This window comes from Gossypium raimondii, chromosome 3 (genome assembly GCF_025698545.1).
Source record: "Gossypium raimondii isolate GPD5lz chromosome 3, ASM2569854v1, whole genome shotgun sequence".
NCBI lineage: Eukaryota > Viridiplantae > Streptophyta > Magnoliopsida > Malvales > Malvaceae > Gossypium > Gossypium raimondii.
In genome coordinates this window covers 882,141-902,685 of record NC_068567.1, presented here as the reverse complement: position 1 = coordinate 902,685, position 20,545 = coordinate 882,141, and the positions used below count along the sequence as shown (strand labels likewise).

General features: G+C 31.1%; 2 protein-coding genes and 1 pseudogene across 2 annotated transcripts; 2 read left to right on the top strand and 1 right to left on the bottom strand.

The window, feature by feature from the left end:
* Nucleotides 1–1,378: 1,378 nt before the first annotated feature.
* On the top strand, nucleotides 1,379–3,808 carry LOC105795569 (uncharacterized; annotated as a pseudogene).
* Nucleotides 3,809–11,151: 7,343 nt separating this feature from the next.
* Nucleotides 11,152–14,095, top strand: LOC105796352 (protein IQ-DOMAIN 14). Its single transcript, XM_012626020.2, has 6 exons — nucleotides 11,152–11,332; nucleotides 11,458–11,614; nucleotides 11,766–12,212; nucleotides 12,453–12,689; nucleotides 12,974–13,102; nucleotides 13,195–14,095. The coding sequence occupies exons 2-6, from the start codon at nucleotides 11,540–11,542 to the stop codon at nucleotides 13,930–13,932; spliced, it is 1,626 nt and encodes a 541-aa protein (XP_012481474.1). The 5' UTR covers nucleotides 11,152–11,332; nucleotides 11,458–11,539; the 3' UTR covers nucleotides 13,933–14,095.
* A 1,844-nt stretch (nucleotides 14,096–15,939) lies between these two features.
* LOC105796351 (uncharacterized) lies at nucleotides 15,940–17,361 on the bottom strand. Its single transcript, XM_012626018.2, has one exon. It carries the CDS (start codon nucleotides 17,359–17,361, stop codon nucleotides 15,940–15,942), a length of 1,422 nt encoding a protein of 473 aa, XP_012481472.1.
* Between the last annotated feature and the right edge of the window lie 3,184 nt (nucleotides 17,362–20,545).

Below are 20,545 nucleotides of genomic sequence, written 5' to 3'. Positions count from 1 at the left end.
AACTTATCTCATCCCAGCCCATAAACATCGTTATCTTAAACTTGATAACTAAATCCATTTTAGTATTCAAACTTTTTTTTTTGTTCGCTCTAGTTTTGGGACTTGATAGCTTTTTCTAATTTGGTCAAATGACCTATTATAGGGGTGCCAAGGCCCTTGTTTGCCCTCCTTGATGCTACCCCTACACCATACGAAATTGTCATGTAGGGGTGATAACAGTTCAGTTTAATTAAATTTTTTTGAATTTTTGAATCATCCATCATAATTTGATTCGTGTCTCGATTTTTTCATATTAATTTTTTGTTTTGAATTTTTAGATTTATTTTGACAAAATGAGCTTTGTTTTAAGGCTTTAAAATATTGTTTAACAAAATTGTAAAGTATTTTTTCATAAATATTTCTAAAAAATTCAAAAACTTTTAAATTATTTTTACTATTTCAAATCTAAAATATTTATTTTATATAATAAAATTTTAAAATAATTATATATTAAATAAAAATAGAACTCTAATTAGTTTTAGTAACAATGGTTTTAAATTTGCACTCTATAAACCATTCAAACAGGTCGGATTTCAATTTTTAATTTTTCTTACCTAATTTTATTATCATGTATAAGTCTTCAATTTCATTATATACGACACCAACTAATTATAATAAATTTTATCTAAATATTTATAATTCTCGATTCGTTTATACTTTATATTAGTTTGATTCTAATTAATTTTACTGTGTTTGATTTTACATCCAAGTGGGGAAAATGATTTCAATTAGAAAACCCTAGTAATGCCTTTTTCACCCTCTAAAAGCCTAATATGTGAGCAGGCCATGGCTATGGCTATGGCTATGGCTATGGCTATGGCTATGGAGGGTCATTAAATCTTCCTTTTTGACTTTTTCTTTTTCCATTTCACTAATTTTTTTTCCTGTGATAAATAGAAGAAAATTACATCAAAGTAAACTAGGCATAAACACGATTAGTTTTGTTTTTGTTGAAGAAACTCCGAGAACTCGAGTAGTTCAATATCAAAAGCTTGTAATTTTCACCTTCATATTAAGTTTAACTTGACTAGATAATCAACAATTTGTATTAGTATTCTTGTTTATGTAAGAGAACATGAGTTTAAGCATGCAGAAGCGTATTTATCCTATCTTATTGAAAGGTTGAAAAGAGATTATGGATAGTTTTAAGCAATTTGTATTAAATTATGAGTAAATTTATGTTTTGATCGCTTAAAATTAAAAAGTTTTCAAAATATTTATTAAATAGGTTTCATTTAAGTTATTGAACTATCAAAAGTTTTTATTTAAGTCATTGGTTATTCAGCGTTTTTAAAAATTCGATTAGCGAGCTCTAAGTGGCAATTTGATAATCAGTATAATGGATCCAGTACTTATCGACAAGTAGAAGAACATACCCCAGATTCAAGCCGATCTAGCGGTCAATGTCGGAGATTAGAAAACAAAGCTATTTGAATTTTGGTTCTAATATTTGTGACGTTCAAAGTTGTTTCATGAAAAAAAGAATGAACTGTAAAAGCAAGGCTTTTAGAACTAGACCAGTCCAATTCAACCGGTCAGACTAATTCGACCGACGCATCTAGTTTGATTAAATAACATATTAAAAATTCATTAAAAATAAAAATATATATTAAAAATTTGGTTTAACTTCTCAAGTCAACTAGTTCAATGCCCTTCTCTGGACTGATACCTTGATCGATTCTCGATCCGATCGACCAATCCAGTCTGGTTCAAATAACCTTGTATAGAAAAGAAGGAGAATGAGATATTCTGATTGGTACAGGCGATGCGAATAGAGAAGACCATACAACAACGATTTTAACAATCTAATGACTTAAATGAAAATTTTTGAATAGTTCAATGACTATTTTATAACTTATTGAAATTAAATGATGAAAATGTAAATTTTGTAGTCCAACATTTTATTTTATTTTATTATCCAAAGACATAAATTCTTATCACTAATTTAAAATATTGTTGAAGAGTTTCTAGTATTGTGATTCAAATTATTTTATGACAATATTGTCATAACAATTTGCTTTAATTTTTGTCTATTTTGTTTTTAAGTATTAATATTTTATAACTAAATTTAAATAAATTTTTTATCACGTAAACAAAAATTTCTAGTTCAAATCAATTCATGATAATATTTCTATGTTAATTGTACTTATTTGGATAAGAGATGTTTATAGATTAAGCTGGATCGAGTCTGAACATGATCACATTAAGGTATTTTATATTTACCAAAGTCTAGTCTAACTGTAAAAAATGAGCTCAAGATTTTGCTCAAACTTGTCCGTATTTACAAATGGTTAACCCAAACTCATTTTAGGCCAGTTAATATTAATTTTAAAAAAATATATTTATATTATTTTAATTTAATATTAATAATTTTATTTATTATTTATTGAAAATTTAAATATAGTCATCTTATAACATTCTAATATTGTTTATATTATAGTAGCATTTTACTATAGATTTAATTTTTACGTGTTATAAATTACATAATATAAAACATTATAAACATAAACAACAGGCCGAGCTCGGACCTTGAATATTTAAGCTTGAGTCCGACTCATATTTTAAATGGGCTTAATTTCTTTACCTAAATTTTCTCAAATTTTGAGTGAGCTTTCGAGCTTAAACAAATTACCCAACCCATTAACGAAGTCCAGGTTGATTATCCAACCCATACTAGTTAGGTTTTTGATAAAATATATAATTTTTATGGAGGTATATTTTTGAATTTAAATCTTAAAAATAACAAATAATACTAGTTAGGATTTTGATAAAAATTCTTCACCAGCCTCCCTTCGTCCACGCCTTTGTGAGGGAGAAAGAAAAGTACTTAACAAGTATTACTCGCCGGACCTCGATCCGTCGAAGCTTCCAAGGGCCCGGCGGCCGAAGAATCAATCAACAGATGAAGGTTCGGTCGATGCTTCCAATGAGCATACGTTGTAATGCATGCGGAAATTATATATGTGAAGGCACTAGTTCAATTTCCCCAAAGAAGATGTTATCGGCGAGACATATAAGGGAATCCGAATGCATAGGTTTTATTTCAAATGCACCAAGTGCTCTGCTGAGATGACGATAAAGACTGATCCGCAAAATAAAAATTATGTTGTTGAATCGGGTGTAACAATAAATTTTGAACCTTGGCGTGCTGAAGATGAGGAAGTGGAGAAAGAGAAACAGAAAAGAAAATCTCAAGGAATGGGGGATGCGATGAAATCTTTGGAGAACCGAACGTTGGATTCGAAAAGAGAGATGAACATCCTTGCTGCACTTGATGAGATGAAATCTTTGAAGTCTACAAATGCTACGGTGAGCGTAGATTAATCAATGCTGGAGGCCTTGCAACAAGGCACTGCTGCAGAAAAGGAAAATAAAATAGAAGAAGCCCTCATTAAATCAATTTTCCAAAAGCCAAAGGAAGTTGTTCCAAGGATAACAGATGAGGATTCGACCCGTTTATTGAGTGGCAATGATGGCTTAAAGAGGAGAAAGGTGTCTTCTAGTAACCCACAGATGCTTTGACAAAAGCTAGTTTGCCTGATGATTCCAGAAGTAAAGAATTGGTCCGAGTGGTTCGGGGAGTCGTCTAGTTAAAGCTCCATCCAAGCCGTCCGCGATAATCTTTCTTCGGAAGCAGAAACCAGAGAAGAAACAAGAAGAAGCCGGTCTCCTTTCTTTGCAGCAAAACTATGCTGAAAGTGATGATTAGTGTTGCTTTTTTTTAAGGACAACTTGAATATAGTGAAATCTCATAGATTTTTTTGATGTATTTGATCATTTTCCAGTCTGGGTCTTTGTCAATCTTCCAGTCTTCATTGCTTTTGAATGGGCTAATCTTATTTTGCTTTGAATGCCCTTATAATAGTAATGATATGTGTAGAGGGAAAGATTGATTACAGGGCTAGGATTCGCTTCACCAATCAAGACAAGAGCAAATACAACACGTCCAAATACAGATTCCTATCCGAAAATCTGCTTGTTCTAATGATATATATGTTTCACTGATTTTATTAGGTGTAGAGAGTACATAATGTAGCCATTGAAATTGATATGCATTGGTTGGACCGGACCGATTGGATTGAGAGCTGGATCGGTTGAAATTGATATGTGTAGAGGGAAATTACTTTGTTCCGATTTGGTCCAAACTTGATTTTCAAGTCAATCTGATCAGAGCCGCTTGTTTTTTTATCATAAGCTTGTAATTTAGTTTTTGATGCAGCAAGCAAGGGAAAACAATTCTTAATTGTTGGTACCAAAAATAAAGCTGCTGATTCGGTAGCACGGGCTGCAATAAAGGCTTGGTGTCACCATGTTAATAAAAATTGGCTCAGTGGTATGTTACCAAATTGACCCACAACAGAAACGAGGCTTCATAAGTTTAGGGACTTGAGAACAGAACAAAAGATGGGGGGACTCAATCGTCTTCCGAAAAGAGATGCAGCTATGTTGAAGAGATAATTATCTCGCTTGCAGACATATCTGGGCGGGATTAAATATATGACGAGATTGTCTGGTATTGTAATCATCGTTGATCAACAAGAAGAATATACGGCTCTTCGAGAATGAGACTAACTTTTTGGATTAAATATTTTGATGAATTTACATGTTGATCATTGAATCAAATAGACTTATCCATATATCATGTTATAGTAACTAACCAACTCGATTGTCTAAATTAATATTCAAAATTAATGCATATTATAGTAGTAATCGAATAAATATTTTTATTATTGAATAACAATTCAAATCGAGTTAACTCAAATCACAAAATTTTTATTAAGATTCATCCGACATCGATACGAGTAACTCGACTTTTAAACAAGTATATAATAAAATAATTATACTTTTGGATCACTCAAATTGCTTATACGCCACTCTAAGTACAAAACCCATATGCTAAAAATTGTAAATGAAGGATAGTAGTTGCTTAATCTATATCATGTTCCTATTATTATTATTATTATTATTATTATTATTATTATTATTACAAACATTTTGACAACTAGCTTCATCATGTTTTCTCTTCTAACTCTTTGCAATGATACAAACTTTTATTTATTTATTACAAAATATATTTTGAAGAAATAAAATAATTCTTTAGGATTATTGTCTTTAAAAACTATAAATTTTGTTTTCTTTTTAAATCCTTTTATACAACTCAACCTTAAATAAGTAAAATTTTTATTGGTTTTAGTACTTTTATGATGTTAAAATTTGAGATTTGATCTCTATATTTTTATAAAATTATTAGTAGGTCCAAGTTGTTAAACAATCTTTAGGCATTTAATTGACATGTAAATTTATTATTGATCGAACATGACTGATTGGATTTTTACGTGACTTTAATGATATGATCAATATGAAAAATCAAAGTAAAAGAGATTATATCTCAATTTAAGCATATTAAAATGGCCTAAAACTATAATTAAATTGTCCTTAAATCTAAATATCCAAAGTTTGCAATATCTACCATAAGTGGGCCTATGGTATATATCTCATTAAATAGATAAACAAAGAATATATGAATTTAAAAAAAAAAAGGTAAATTACTAAAATAGTTAGATTTTAGTCACTTATATTTGAAATGTTATGTTTTAGTCATTTACGTTATCACGTTGTAGCATTTTAGTTATTGAGCCGTTAATTGCCGTTAAGTGGTGTAACGGTAAGCTGATATGACACGTTAAATCATCATTTCAAACAAAAATTTTAGGTTAATTTTAGTTTAAATAATCTTTTATGTTCTTTTAACTTTTTTTTCTTTCCATTTCTTTCCCCCTTCTCCCCCTTCTCCATTTCTTTTAACATAACTTCTTTATGTTTGTCATTTGTTAAAACTAGTCCCTATACTTTTATTTAACAGTTTAATTTTTTCGAGTGACGCAAGCTTGTGGACTAGTTTAATTTTTGTCACCCAATTATACTTTTTTTGTCACTTAATTATGAAAAGTTACAAAATGGTCACTTAACTATTCAATTTTATCTTTTCCAATCACCCAACTATATTAAATTTTTATGTGTTTCCATTTTTACGTTAATCAACTGGTGACAAAAAGAGTAGTCAAATACCATTTTATAACTTTTCATAATTTGGTGACAAAAGAAAATTTATTGAATGACTATTTTATAACTTTTTATAATTAGATGACTATTGATATAATTTGCCAATAATTACAACAAAAATGAGTATTAATTGAGAAATGAATTTATTTAAGCAATCAAAACCTTAAAATCTAATTTAAAAAATAGATATTATTAATAGAAAAACAAAACAAAACAATGTAGTTGTCGTCCTATGTTGTGGTATGACAACGACATTATATCTTTCTATTATAATGGTGTCCCCATATTTATTGCATCTTTCATGGTGTAATGAGAATCTACCTTAGGATACCACTTCCATATAATGATTTAAAGACACTTTACCCTACACATCTTTCACGTCACTAGTTTTTAATTAATCCACACGTTTTCACTATTTTCTTTTAAAAATAATATGATGTTTATTCTTTCAATTTGGTAAATTTTTTGGAACGGTTAAAATATGTTATTAATCATTGTATTTTATAGAATTTAAGATTTAGTCCTGTATTTTAAAAGTTAAAATTCAATCCTCTTACTTTTAAATTTAAAACTCTAGTCCGATCATTCTTGTGATGGGTAGTTTTCATTAAAATTTGTCAACTTAACATGTTTATTTTCTGTTAATTATATGCCGTGTTATATGAAGACAACTTAATCTATATGCCAAAGTGATAAATTTTGACAAAAATACTTATAATTTAATGATTAGAGTAAGGTTTTAGATGAAAAGTAGGGGACTTAATTTCTAACTTTTTAAGTATAGAGACGAAATCTCAAATTTTGTCAAAGTATGAGACTAATAACATATTTTGTTAAATTTGATTTTGTTAAGGTATGCGATGACATGGCATTGTCATCACCTATTTTTTTAAGTTATAATTTCTTAATAAATTTTTGATTTGATATATATTTTATATTTTTAAGTGACGACATCACACAATCTTAGAGTGTTATATCGTCACTCTTGAATAGAATCAAAGCTTAAGGACCAAATTGAAAAAATGTCAATTATTTGCGATTGATGCAAAACAAAAAGTTTAAAGATCAAGTTAAAATTACCAAATTTAAAAACTAAATATTACTTTATTCCATAAAAAATATTTTTATTCTTTTTAAAATCAAATACTATTAAAATAATTATTAAATTTTTTGATATAATACATTTGATGACTATTTAATTTTTTTAAAAATAAGTTAAAATAGTAAATCCAAATATTAATTTTTTGGTGAATTATAAGAATAGTAACACAATTAATATAACTTGAACTCAGATCATATCTAGGATGGTGAACACCCAGATCATTAGGTAAACATGAGGTTTATCCAAATATTATTTTTAATATTTCTTTGGTGATCCTAACATACTGGGGGGATGTTGAGCCACGTCTGACACACAATTTACAAACATGTCTTGTGCCTAGACCTGTCCATGGGCCGGGTCGGGTCGGGCCCGGAAAAATGTTTAGCCCGACTCGTAGGTCCAGGCCCGGCCCGAATATGGGCCTGAAATTTTGCCCAGGTCCAGCCCGGGAAAAAATAATAAGCCCGAGCTCGGCCCGGCCCGATTTTTAATAAATACAAAAAATATTTTAAAAATAAAAAAATATTTTTAAAGTATTTTAAAAATAAAAAATAAATATTTATTATATTCGGGCCAGGCCGGGTCCGGGCCAAAAAAGTTGAGCCCGAGCCCGGCCCATTTTTTAAACGGGCCTCGTTTTTTTGCCCAAGCCTATATTTCAGGCCTATATTTTTACTCGAACCCTCCCATATTTCGGGCCGGGCCGCCCGGCCCATGGACAGGTCTACTTGTGCCCCATAAATTGTTTTGCACACTACTCTCACGTGCTCTTTGCATATTTATTATTCATATTATATTCATGTATTTTGTATTAGGGTTAATTTACTCAACCCCTAAAATTATCACTTAGATTTTAAATTTGATCTTTAAATTTTAAAATATTTCAATTTAGTTCTTAAAAATTAATATTGTACCAATTAGATCTTTCTATTAGTCTACCAATCAATTTAGGCATTAAATGTCAATTTGCATTTATTGTGGAATATATTCAAAATACGTGACTCAAATTATAAACATGTGTACTAATCAATGTATAATTTAGATTTAATTCACGTGTTTTAAAAATGCTTCATGTCAAATTTGAGCTAACATTTAACACTTAGATTAACGATAGATTGATGGAAGGATCTGATTGATACAATATTAATACTTTGAGAATTTAATTAGAATATTTTAAAATTTAAAAATCAATTTAGAATTTAGATTACAATTTGGAGGATATTTAACGCAATTAGCCCTTTGTAATATTATAATTATATTAAATATTTAATACTTATATATATGTTATTTTTGACACAATACTTAAAATTACTCATAGTTACTCCCTAACTCATAAATAAGAGGATAATACGTTTCAAAACACTTGAATTCACGTCTTCCTATATTAATAATAATATCGATACCAATTGAACTAAAATTTAATCTGCACAATTCAAAATTTTAATATATTTAATTATAATTTATAATTATATTCTTCATTATTTTACGACTACGTCTCTGGTCCCGCATCCTCACCCATGACAATGAGTACCACCACACTCTACCATTCCCTTTTTTTTTATTACAAGACAAACGTAATGCCTAGCCCCACCGCAATGAATGGCTGGTGCTGAACACGCTCCTGCTCACAAGAAAGGGACCGTCGAATTGATGCCATTAGACATAGAATAAACTAATATTTAGTCCTGAATTTACCAAGTTTTTAATTTGGTTTATTTCTATAAATTTTGAAAATTGAGATTTAAATTTTTATTAAAGTACGATGATATAATACTTTTAACGTCATGTTACATCATTAATTAAAAATTAAATTTTTTTAAAATTGTCAATTAAAACTAATTTGATAAAAAATATAAATATGTAAAAAAAACATAATATTATTTATTTATTAAAGTAAAATATAGGAATTATAAAATCTAAATACAATTGAGCTAGACAAGGCTTCTTTACAACATTGTATCAATCATTATTATCAACAACCTTATTTAATTTTAACTTCACTCTTTATTTTTCCATAAAATTATAGTGTTATTTTTATTTATCATTTTTAATGTATGGGATATAAGATCATTGCTTGTTAGCTGTTACCTCAATGATTAGACAATTAAAATATATTATTATAGCAATAATTATATTAATGTATTTATTATTGATAAGAGCTTTTAAAATAATTTCATGAAAATTGATTAGGTTTTAGTTCGATTAATATTAATATTGTTGTCAGTGCAAGAGAATGTTGGTTTGAGTGCGTTGAAGCGCATTATCCTTTTATTTAAGAGATGAGAAGAAGTTACGAATAGTTTTAGGCATCATATAAAAAAATAAATAGAAATAGACATGATAAAACTTATAATAAAATTAATATTAAAAAACTTCATAAAAATAAATAAAAATAATATAAGGTAAAAAAAAAAAAGAAGGGCAAACAATTGTACATATCTATATGATCTCTATATGTCTAGCTATATTTAAAAGCCACTCATTTAGTTGGTTGCCACATTTTAGTCAAGATGTTGACCTATAATTATTAGTGTTTGTTGTTTTTTTAATTTTTATAGTGTTAATTATTAAAATTTAATTTTTTATAAAATAAATTATATTATTTTAAAGATTTTTTTATATTTTTGTAAATAAATAAAATTTACATATGATAAGATTTGAATCCTCCCATAAATAAACGTTTACCTTTCTTTTGGAAGGTGACATTTGCTCTCGCTTTTGAAGTTGTCACCTCTTTAGATAATATTAGCCACTCAAGCTCTTTATTAAGTTGGGAGAGGAAACCTCAACCTAACTTGAGGATAATACCAATACATTGAGGAGTTCGTTGACTTTCGATGGACGACACTTTGAAAACTTCTTTGGAAGGAATCGTCCTTCCCTCAATATATTTAAAAAGAATTTATGTATGAATAATTATTCAACTATTAAAAATATAATAATTAATAATAGTAACACAATTAATTAATAGAAAGTTAAAATATGCCATAAGTTTCTATACTCTTCAAAAATTTAGAATTTAGTTATTTTATTTTTTAGATTTTAAAATTTAGATTCAACGGTTAATAATGCTATTTTGTTAAATTCAGTTTCATTCAGGGTTGTATCCAAGGTTGGCATGTAAGTGCCTTGACCCCTTGGCTAAATGCTCAAATTGCTTTTTAGGCTCTCCCAAATTAAAAGATTTGATTTCAGTCTCTTTGATTAAATGAAAAAAAAATTATAATTTTAGTCCTTTCAAAAAAATTAAGGATTCAATTTAAACTTTTTTAATACAACTTTTTTAGCTTTGACCCTCCTAAATTTTATAATCTTATCTCGGCCCCTAAACAAAATTTCTAGCTTTGCCCCTAGTTAACATTGCCACTAAGTGAGTATTTTTTTTATTTCAAAATGTCAAACCAACAAATTTAACTAAAAAAAAAAAGAATGAACAATGTTAACAATTGAACCTGAATTTTGAAATGTGAAAATAAGGGAACCAAATTCTTAAAAATAAAAATATAATGACTAAATTTCAAAATTTTAAAGAGTACAAGGACTTACGACATATTCCAACCTATTTTTATAAGAAAAAACCCATAAAAATGAGTATCCATCCAATATTCCATAATAATTATCATAAAAAATCCACAATAATAGCGATGAAAATAATAATAATAATAAAGAAAAGGGAAAGAGTACCAAACTTAACGGTTATAGTTGCTATCAACTACAAGATAGTCTTCCAAATGAAGTAAAGCCTTTTAAAAGTAGTTGAAGAATACATTGAGTGAGGAATTGGCCAACCATCCCCTTTTATTCTCTCTTTTTTACTCTATTTCATTATATTAATTATTATTAGTATAATCATCATCATCATTTCATCAAACACTAACCCAACCCCCTTTAATCATTTCCCCTTTCAATTTTAATGCTATAATTATTAATAAATCCATCAAAAGCTGAAAGTTGGGGGCCAAAGTGAAAAAAAAAATAAAGTTGGTATAAATTTTTTTTCAAAGCCCTTCAAAAGTAGAAAAAGAAAAACAGGCTAGGAACTCGTAAGAAAATTTATTTAGAACATTAAGTATGTTGTGTAAGAAAGGTGAGGGAGGCTAGAAAAGAAGAGTGAGTTCTTTTTGTAAGGTACATATCTCTTTTTTCGGGTTCGGGTCCGGGTCGTCCTTACCTGCATTTCCATCATGTTTCATGGTTGAGAACTTGAATTCTTTGTCTTAAAAGGCTTATGATTGTGTGTTGTGTGTATACAGATCGACGGTATCGATATATTTCGGGTGCATTCGATTAGTCCCTGCAGAGTTTTCGTTCTTCGGTTTCAGTAATGCTGGCAGTATGGGAAAGAAAGGAAGTTGGTTTTCTGCAATCAAAAGAGTTTTCGTATCGAATTCGAAGGAGAAGCTAAATATTGTAAGTCGGTATTTCGATGTTTTTAAGGTTGAAGTCGGTTTTGTTATGTATGTGACCTATTGAGATTTATGTCCTAATAGATTGTTATGCAGCATGTATGTCGTAAAATCGGAATTTTTACGGCTTGTTTTGTTTCGATGAATCGTTTTAGGAATCGGATAAAAAGGGCGGTAAAGAAAGGAAGAAGAAAGGTCAAGCAAATTACAAGCATGGAGAAGCTAATTCCTTCATTCCCCTGTTTAGGGAACCGAGTAGTATCGAGAAAATTCTTGGGGAGGCTGAAAGAGATCGGAAACTATCGTTCCGGCCTTCAACACCACCGGATCAACTTAGAACACCACCTTTCTTGCTTCCTAGAGCTGCGTCTCCTCGTGTTCGTTCTCAAAGGATTGCCTCTCCAAGGGCTGCTTCTCCGAAGACTGCTTCTTCTCCACGAGCCAATTCACCAAGAGCTGCTTCTCCGTTTCTGCCTCCACCTCCAAGAGCCGCTTCTCCGAGAGCAGGACCTCCTAGGCTTGTTCGTCCTAGACTGGAACCAAAGTTAAGAAACCATCATGCTTCAGCTACAAAGATTCAAGCAGCCTATCGGGGTTACATGGTAAGGTCCTTTATTCTTATTAATAACTAAAATTTCCGAGTCCGGATTCACGGAGACAACTGTTCTGACATTGCAAACAATGCTAAAAATTCGGCAGTTAGGATTTTACAATGAATGCCGATGTGCGAAGTTACTTGTTATGCAAGTCTGGTGCATATGTAGTCACTTTCCCCTTCCGTCGATACGTTTTTGACCAATGTTTGATATCCGAACTTGATTATCTCGAAACTTGTAATACAGGCAAGGAGAAGTTTTAGAGCTTTGAAAGGCCTCGTAAGGCTTCAAGGAGTTGTGAGAGGTCACAATGTGAAACGTCAAACTATTACGGCCATGAAATATATGCAGCTTTTGGTCCGAGTTCAGTCTCAGATTCAGTCACGCCGGATCCAAATGTTAGAAAATCAAGCACGACGTCAAGCTCAGTTTAAGAAAGACAAGGAGGCCGACAGCGGCTTCGGCAAATGGACCTTTGGCCAGGTATTAAGTTTTTGTGTATGATTGCATGCATTTAGTGTTGTTTTGTTTTAAGTAAGTTAAAGCTTGTTAAATATCGAGATGGCCCCGAAATCCAACCGTTTGTGTCACTGAAAGCTTTTATACAGGTATTTATTTGTGTTAAGAAAGTGAAATGAACTGTAAAACCGACTGTGATCGGCCTTGGTTGCCCTCTTCCTATGAGATCGTGTATTCAGTTTGTTTTGTACATATTTGCTCAATATATCAGTATTACAACGAGTAACTTAAGTTGGATGTCGGATTAGTCCGAGACAGGGAATGAAAACTGGGATGATAGCTTGCTGACAAAGGAAGAAATGGAGGCAAGAATGCAGAGAAAGGTGGAGGCAGTCATCAAAAGAGAAAGGGCCATGGCGTATGCATATTCTCACCAGGTACTCTATTTTCACTAGTCTGGTCCAGTTTTAAGTTCGACCTGGCTTCGGCAATGTTGTAAAGTTCGTATATTTTACATGTTCATTTGCAGCTATGGAAAGATGCAATGAAATCACCTCACACAGGTGTACCCAACATTCGGTCCGGTGTATTTCCATGGTGGTGGAACTGGTTAGAACGTCGATTACCACCAACCGATTTACCCGAAAACCAAGCCACAAAGACCTTCCAATTTACACCAACAATGCCAAACTCCGAATTAAAGCCTAGTCCGAGGCCACAATCCAGTCAGTTCACATTCGACAACATCATTGACATCCCTACACCGAAATCGACAAGGTCCACCATTCTCCCCACCACAAGGCCAATGCAAACACCAACACCACCGAGTAAACTTGTGTCGCAAGCAACCAACTCAGGGTTATTAAACTCAAAGCATTCACGACCCCGACCTACCATAATCGATTCACCATCGAACTTACCACTCAAAGATGACGACAGCCTCACAAGTTGCCCACCGTTTTCGGTCCCGAACTACATGACACCAACAGTTTCAGCTAAAGCCAAAGCGAGAGCCAATGGCAACATGAAAGAGATGGGGACAGCTGGGAACGAATCGAAGAGGCGACTTTCATTCCCATTAACGCAAGGGATAGTCGGATCGTTAAAATGGAGTAAGGGGTCGTCGTTGTTTTCGGGCAAGGATTCAAGGTCACAAAGGGGGTTAGATAAGCATCAAACATTGCAATCGTTGGGGAATTTGAGTGTGGATTCTACTGTTTCTATGCCTGCTACAATGGGAAGAAAGCCATTTAATAGATTTGTGTGATTTGTTGTTCAATTTGGTTATTTTTTTAAAATTGAGTGAATTATGATATGTTGAATTTATAAAATTTTCTCATGTAAAATAAAAAAGAACAGAAACTAAAGGAAAATGGTGCTTTGAATGTTGAAGACTTTGGGGGTATGGAGAGATATTATAGTAATTTTTTATTATAATTTTGAATTTTTTGTGTTAGTAGTAATATTTAGGTAAATTGCATCGATAATCATTTAAATATTAACGTATTTTTGTTGTGATCACTTAACTTTAAAAATTTTCAACTTCGTTACTAATGTTATCAACATTTAAATTTTTGTCACGCTTCCATTAAATCATTAATGAAATACTTATGGGTCTTTTTTAATGGCGCAATAGCAAATTTAATCATTAAATATTTATGTATTATGTTAATTTGATATTAATTTTAAAAAATTCAATAAATTTAACCCTTAACTTTTATATATTATGTCAAATTCATCCACTTGTGGAGCCATCTTCTACTCGATAATTACTATAGTCTTCGTTCAAGCTCATCTGTGCAAGGCCACGAGCTACTAAATCACCATATCACAATATATGAGAAATTTTGTAGCTCTAATAGAAGCCTTCAAAGTGTCATCTGTTGAGGAACGACGGATTCTTTCAATAACAGTATTGGATTCGAGATGTCTATACTCAATTTTGTTTTTAGAATTTGTCTCCTATTTTCAGATTAAGCCTCTTCGAGTTCATGAAGTGGGAGTGTCTTCACCCACAGTAAATTCACAATTTGCATTTGATGAGATTTTAACCCTGCCGTAATCCATATAGGAGTTGAACGGGGAACTTGGGTACCATTTGATTTAGCATTCAACTCCTATATATATTAATACATGGGTTCAAATCTAACTAAATATAAATTGTAAATGTAAATGTAAATGTACATGCGTATTCAGATAAACATGTACATATACATTTGTATGCAAGGCTAATTCAGAAATAAAATTTAAAAATTTGAGGCTAAAGTTAAAAAAATTGTATTAAAATATTTATAGTTTAATACATTAACATAACATTTACAATTTGATCCCATTTATTAAGATCATGATTTGGAGATTGCAACATTCAGGTTCGTTCATATTCATAAAATGTGCTAATTGATGGACCCATATGGGTGCAACTTTAATGTCTAGTTGTTGCATTCATCTACCAATATGGATATGACTTTAATATCTTGTTTGCCAAAATATGGAGATGACAATAATGTCTACTTGACAAATGTGGATATTTTGTTCTTTTGCTTTTATCATTTAATATTGCAATAAATTTCATTTACTTTTTAATCTAAAATAGTCGAGTGATAAAAAGTTGAATGTCTCGGGTTCAAATCTTATGAATGGAGAAAATAAGTATTTGGAGAGTTTTTCTTATTTAAAATCTAACCCAAATTAAATTTGAATCAATCAAGACCCAATTTAATTATCAAGAGATTTTCTGTCTTGCCATTATTAGTAAGTTATTACATCAGGGGGTTAATAGGGAACTCGACTCCTTTAAAATGAAAAAAATTTAACTTTAACCTTTTTACAATTTATAAAATTTTAAGTCAGATTGAGTCTTTACTCGGTTGGCATCAATATTGTTGTTAGTGTAAGAGGACTTGGGTTTGAGTATGCTGAAATGTCTTATCCTCTTATTTAAAAGTTGAGAAAAAGACTATAAATAATTTTAGGTATTGTATATAAAAAAAATCTCAAATCTCAAACAAACTCACATAAATAATTGACATAATAATGCCAACTTATTTATTATTATTATTATTTTCATAATAAAGAGTGCATGACATAGTTACTAATAAGAAAACAGAGAGTGCTTCGACAAAAGGAAACACAAATTTATTTAGCTAAATGACGTAGTTACTAATAAGAAAACAGAGAGTGCTTCGACAAAAGGAAACACAAATTTATTTAGCTTAATTGAACAAGTCTTCAAGCTCCTCGCTTGTTATTTTCATGGCCTTACTAGCAATGGCGTTCAAGAGGTGAGTGGTTCTTCTTTGGTATCATATTGGACGTTGTAGTAATTAGAACCGACGTAAGTGCTTCCTACGACATCAGTTTTGACGATGGTCCCATTGAAAAGAGTGTCTTTTTGAGTGAACATGAAGTTAACATCACACTTGCCTTTGGTCATCAATAGATACACCGTCACCTTAGTCATCGGGGGCACATGAACTTGATGGTTAACTTCCATGACCGTCGTCGTTGTCTTGGTCTCTCCCCATTCAATCCCGGTTTCAACATTGGTAGATATCTCAACACTCCCTTCCGCGATAATCGGGACGCCGAATTCGAAACTAGCTTTAGCTTCAAGACCTATTGAAAAATGAGAATTCCAAGTACTAGTTGTGGTGTCTGTATAGGTAAGTTTCACATCCATTGTGTTGGATTGTGTAGTATGGTTGCTAGCTGAATTTTTGGCCACAATTTGGACCTTTTCATCATACACCCTAGCGTTCTCGGTATCGTATCGGAGATTTTCGATCTTTCTCGACAACACAGGCTCCACCACATTTAGATAAGCCTCTTTGGTAACAGAAGGGATGCGTGCACTAAGACAGCTCGTCCTCCCTTCACCTGTGAAACGCTTACAGAACATTTTGTTGCCTAAATTGAGAAGAGCTATTGTCTTACCATCAACTTTAAAGGGATGAAACAACGTGTCCTTATCGTTACCTTTAGTGTCATCAGAATCAACCCAAATCCAATCCGGTTTACGCTTCCAATATTTATCGGAACAAACCGGTTTGATCCTAATGTCACCATTGGGAGTATAGAAAACCTCCATTGCCACAGCCGCCTCACCAATATCCTCACCTAAAAACTGTAAATACGGGTGACCATCGATCTCGGCAAGACGCAAGAACATGTCATTGTTTCCTTTGAACGCAATGTACCGAGGTAGAATCACTAACGTGTCCCAATCGATAACTTTGAATACATCGTTGCCATTAGCATCGATTTTCGTGCTGGTCGCCAACACCCCGGCAGTAATATCCGAGGAATAGGATTGGCGTAGGAGTAAATAGCAGCCTGATTGAACATGCATGAACCGGTAAGTTTTATTCACCGAGTCTTCTTCCAATGGCTGGAACAAGGTGCACCATTCTTTGGATTGGTCCTCCTCTTTCTTCTCGGCTGTTGCAGTGATCCAATACTGCTCATCTGCTTTACCAGAGATGGAATCCTCTTCGGTTCGTTCTAAGTATTTCATGTTAATACAGTTCCTTATGTGAACCAGTCCACCTTTAGCTGACTCCACTTCGAATTTTGCATTTGGGCTCGTAACCATTGATTCTGAGAATTCGGCAAAGCCTTCATAGGGATCGTCTTGTTTGAAGCCGAGGCATGCGTTGGCATGGATGGATTTGATCACGATGAACCTTGGCAATGACATTTTCTTATGTTGTTTTAAGGCTATGCTTATGGTTTACTAAAATCTCATGAGCTTAGCTTATTTATACACAAAAACTTACTCTTCTAAGCTGTTTTTCTTGAAATTTGTGCCAGAAAATTAGATCCATTAGAAAAAAAAATCATTTTGCTTTTTAAATATTTTAAGGGTAAATTAACCCAATGACATTAAATTATTAGTAAGTTTATTTTTTAGTTACTCAATTTTAAAAAGTTATAAAATGATTATTGAACTATTTAAAAGTTTTTATTTAAATCATTGGTCTATTAAGTGTTTTTTTTTTCAAAAAAATCCAGCTAGCGAGTTTCAAGCGACGATTTGATGACTAATACAACGGATTAGTGCCCATCGACGAGTAGAATAACATATTCAGATTCAAGTATTCTAATGATCAGTGTAGGAGATTAAAGAAGAAAACTGTTTGGATTTTGGTTTGTAAATTTATAACATTCAAAGTCATTTCATGAAAAAAACTATAAAAGAGAAGGGGAAGAAGAATCTTCGATTGATACATGCAATGTGATTAAAGAAGGCCAGACAACAATGTTTTTAATAGTCAAGTGACTTAAATTAAAACTTTCAAATAACTCAGTGACTATTTTATAATTTTTTAAAATTAAGTGACCAAAATATAAAATTATTAACAATTTAATAACATTAAATGTAGTCTTCCCACACTTTAATTGCTTATACGGATGGAAAGTTGGATAAACTCACTGAAAATATATAATGGTGGCAATGAACCCAACATTTACCCCATACTTAGGCTAGGTTTGGACAGACGGTGTATTTATTTACTATTACTGTAAAAACAGTGGTGGCGGTAAGATTAGATATTATAGTGATCTTGTAACGTGAGATAAAAAGTAAATTAAACGTACCGCACTGCATTGCACCGCCCATCGAAACTCATACTTACATTACTTGTTAATAATGTGTGGTCGTGATTTGTTTTTATCATAAATATATATAATGTGAGTTATTTTATAAAATTTAATACAAGTAGTGTATTAAATAAAAAATCAAAATAATAATTCATTGTTCGGACCACAAGATAAATGAAACCTAGTGGTCGAGGAAAACAACAAACGTAAAATTGATAATCTTCCTAGCCATATTGGTCCAGGCATGGGTGCATGTATGGGTTGATTGTGAATGTGACAAGAGATTGGGGACTTATCTCGAAATCATGGCCTCAATATTTATCTATCAATGGGCTGAATTTGTATCTACATCTGCATGTAATATGTGCATTTCTTTCCCGAGAATCCACAACATAATTGAAGCAAAATTTACTCCATTCTAGAATTTTTTTGAGTGGGTGGAATTGAGTTATTTGGTTTCTAAATAAATTTGAATAAATAATTTATTTGTTCGAGTTTAAATTAAGTTAAAATTTTAATTTATATAAGAAAAATTGATTATCAAATTGGTGTAAAATTCCTTTCAAGTCTTTGTTAATTTCTAAAACGAGCAACTCTTCTAAAAATTAGAAAAATTTTAAAATTAAAAAAAATATAATACGCACAATTTTTAAAAATCTACTAAATGTTCAGAATCATAAATTCGAGTCCTTAAACAAGTAAATTACTAAATCAAGTTTATCATACTAAAGTCTATTATTTATTATTGAAAGAAATTTTAAATATATATTATCTCAAATTTATACACTTTAGCTTGAAATTTAGCTATATTGTCAACAATGTTTTAATATGATTTAAAAAAAATTCAACTCGAACAAATATATTTTAACTAAACTCAACTAAAATTTTATTTCACCCGACTCTATTTAAAAAAATTAATTTTAGATAATAAAATAACATTGACCGACTCAATTAATTCAAAAGATTGTCACAAATTAATAAAAATGTACCAACAATTAATCAAATTATCTTAAGATCGACAGGAGGAAATAAATGGAGAGTTTTAGTGTTATTTATAATATAAAGTGTGGATATAATGTTTTGTGTATAGATAAAAGTATCATAAAAGCTCTTATATTAAGAGTTGGATACATTTTACCTCATTTACTAAAAAAAAGTTTTTTTACGTTAGATCAAAGAGCAAATTACTCCTTCTCATTAAAAATTTCATCAATTTTACTGTTAAAAATTAGCGTAATTAAAAAATAACTAGATAGTTACATGTGGCGTGTGACGGTTTGACGTATAAGACCAATTTTTAATAGTAAAAATAGATGAAATTTTTAACCGAAAGACTAATTTACTCTTTGATATAATATACAGAGACAAATATAACTATTTTTGAATAAATAAGACAAAATGCAACCCAACTTTTAAGTAGTTTATATTATCTACAAAACGTGCGTCCCACAATACTAGACTCAAAGTGACCAAAAAGCTACCGAAATGAGGATAGTGTGAGTTTCGAGATAATCTGATTTGACGTGTTCCGGAAAGAGACAATCTACGAGGAAAATGAAAAACAAACGAGGTAAGCATATAATATGCTTAGTCAGTTCCATTGGAAACTTAAGCATACCTTGATAGTAAGGCATACATAATTATTCTATTTGGCAACCAATTTAACTTTCCTTGGCACATTAAGATATATCTCTACATACAACATCACCACAAATCGAATGTGTTAGTTACGTGCTTTAATAGTAAAGACTATCAACATTTAAAACAAAATCTTATAGCAACCTATATGTCAAGTATCATCAATACCATTTCATTTTCAATTCATTATTTAAATTCCTTTTTCAATTAATTGAATATCTCCCGATGAAACTATAATAAAACAGACTCGGATACATGAGAATATAATGCTCACACAAGTTGACAGTATTTTAGGGTTACTCACAAGTTGACATTATAACCAGATTGCTCACACAAGCTGACATTATGTCGAGGTTACCCGTCCGAGCTAAATCTACGATACATATAATTTGATAATTTGTAACAAATGTTAGATCTCATGATAACATGTAAAATCCTTAATTAACTGCATATATAACCTAATGGCATGTCATACGTATCCTAACCTTTTACTAAATTCACTCCGGCATCATTTCCGTATAAATGACATTATCAACAACAATCTCATTTACACCTTGTTCTGTTTACATATAACCAATATATATTAATATGAATTTACAATTTAGTCTATTTCGAGTCATTAGTGCCAAATTCATTAATTCACT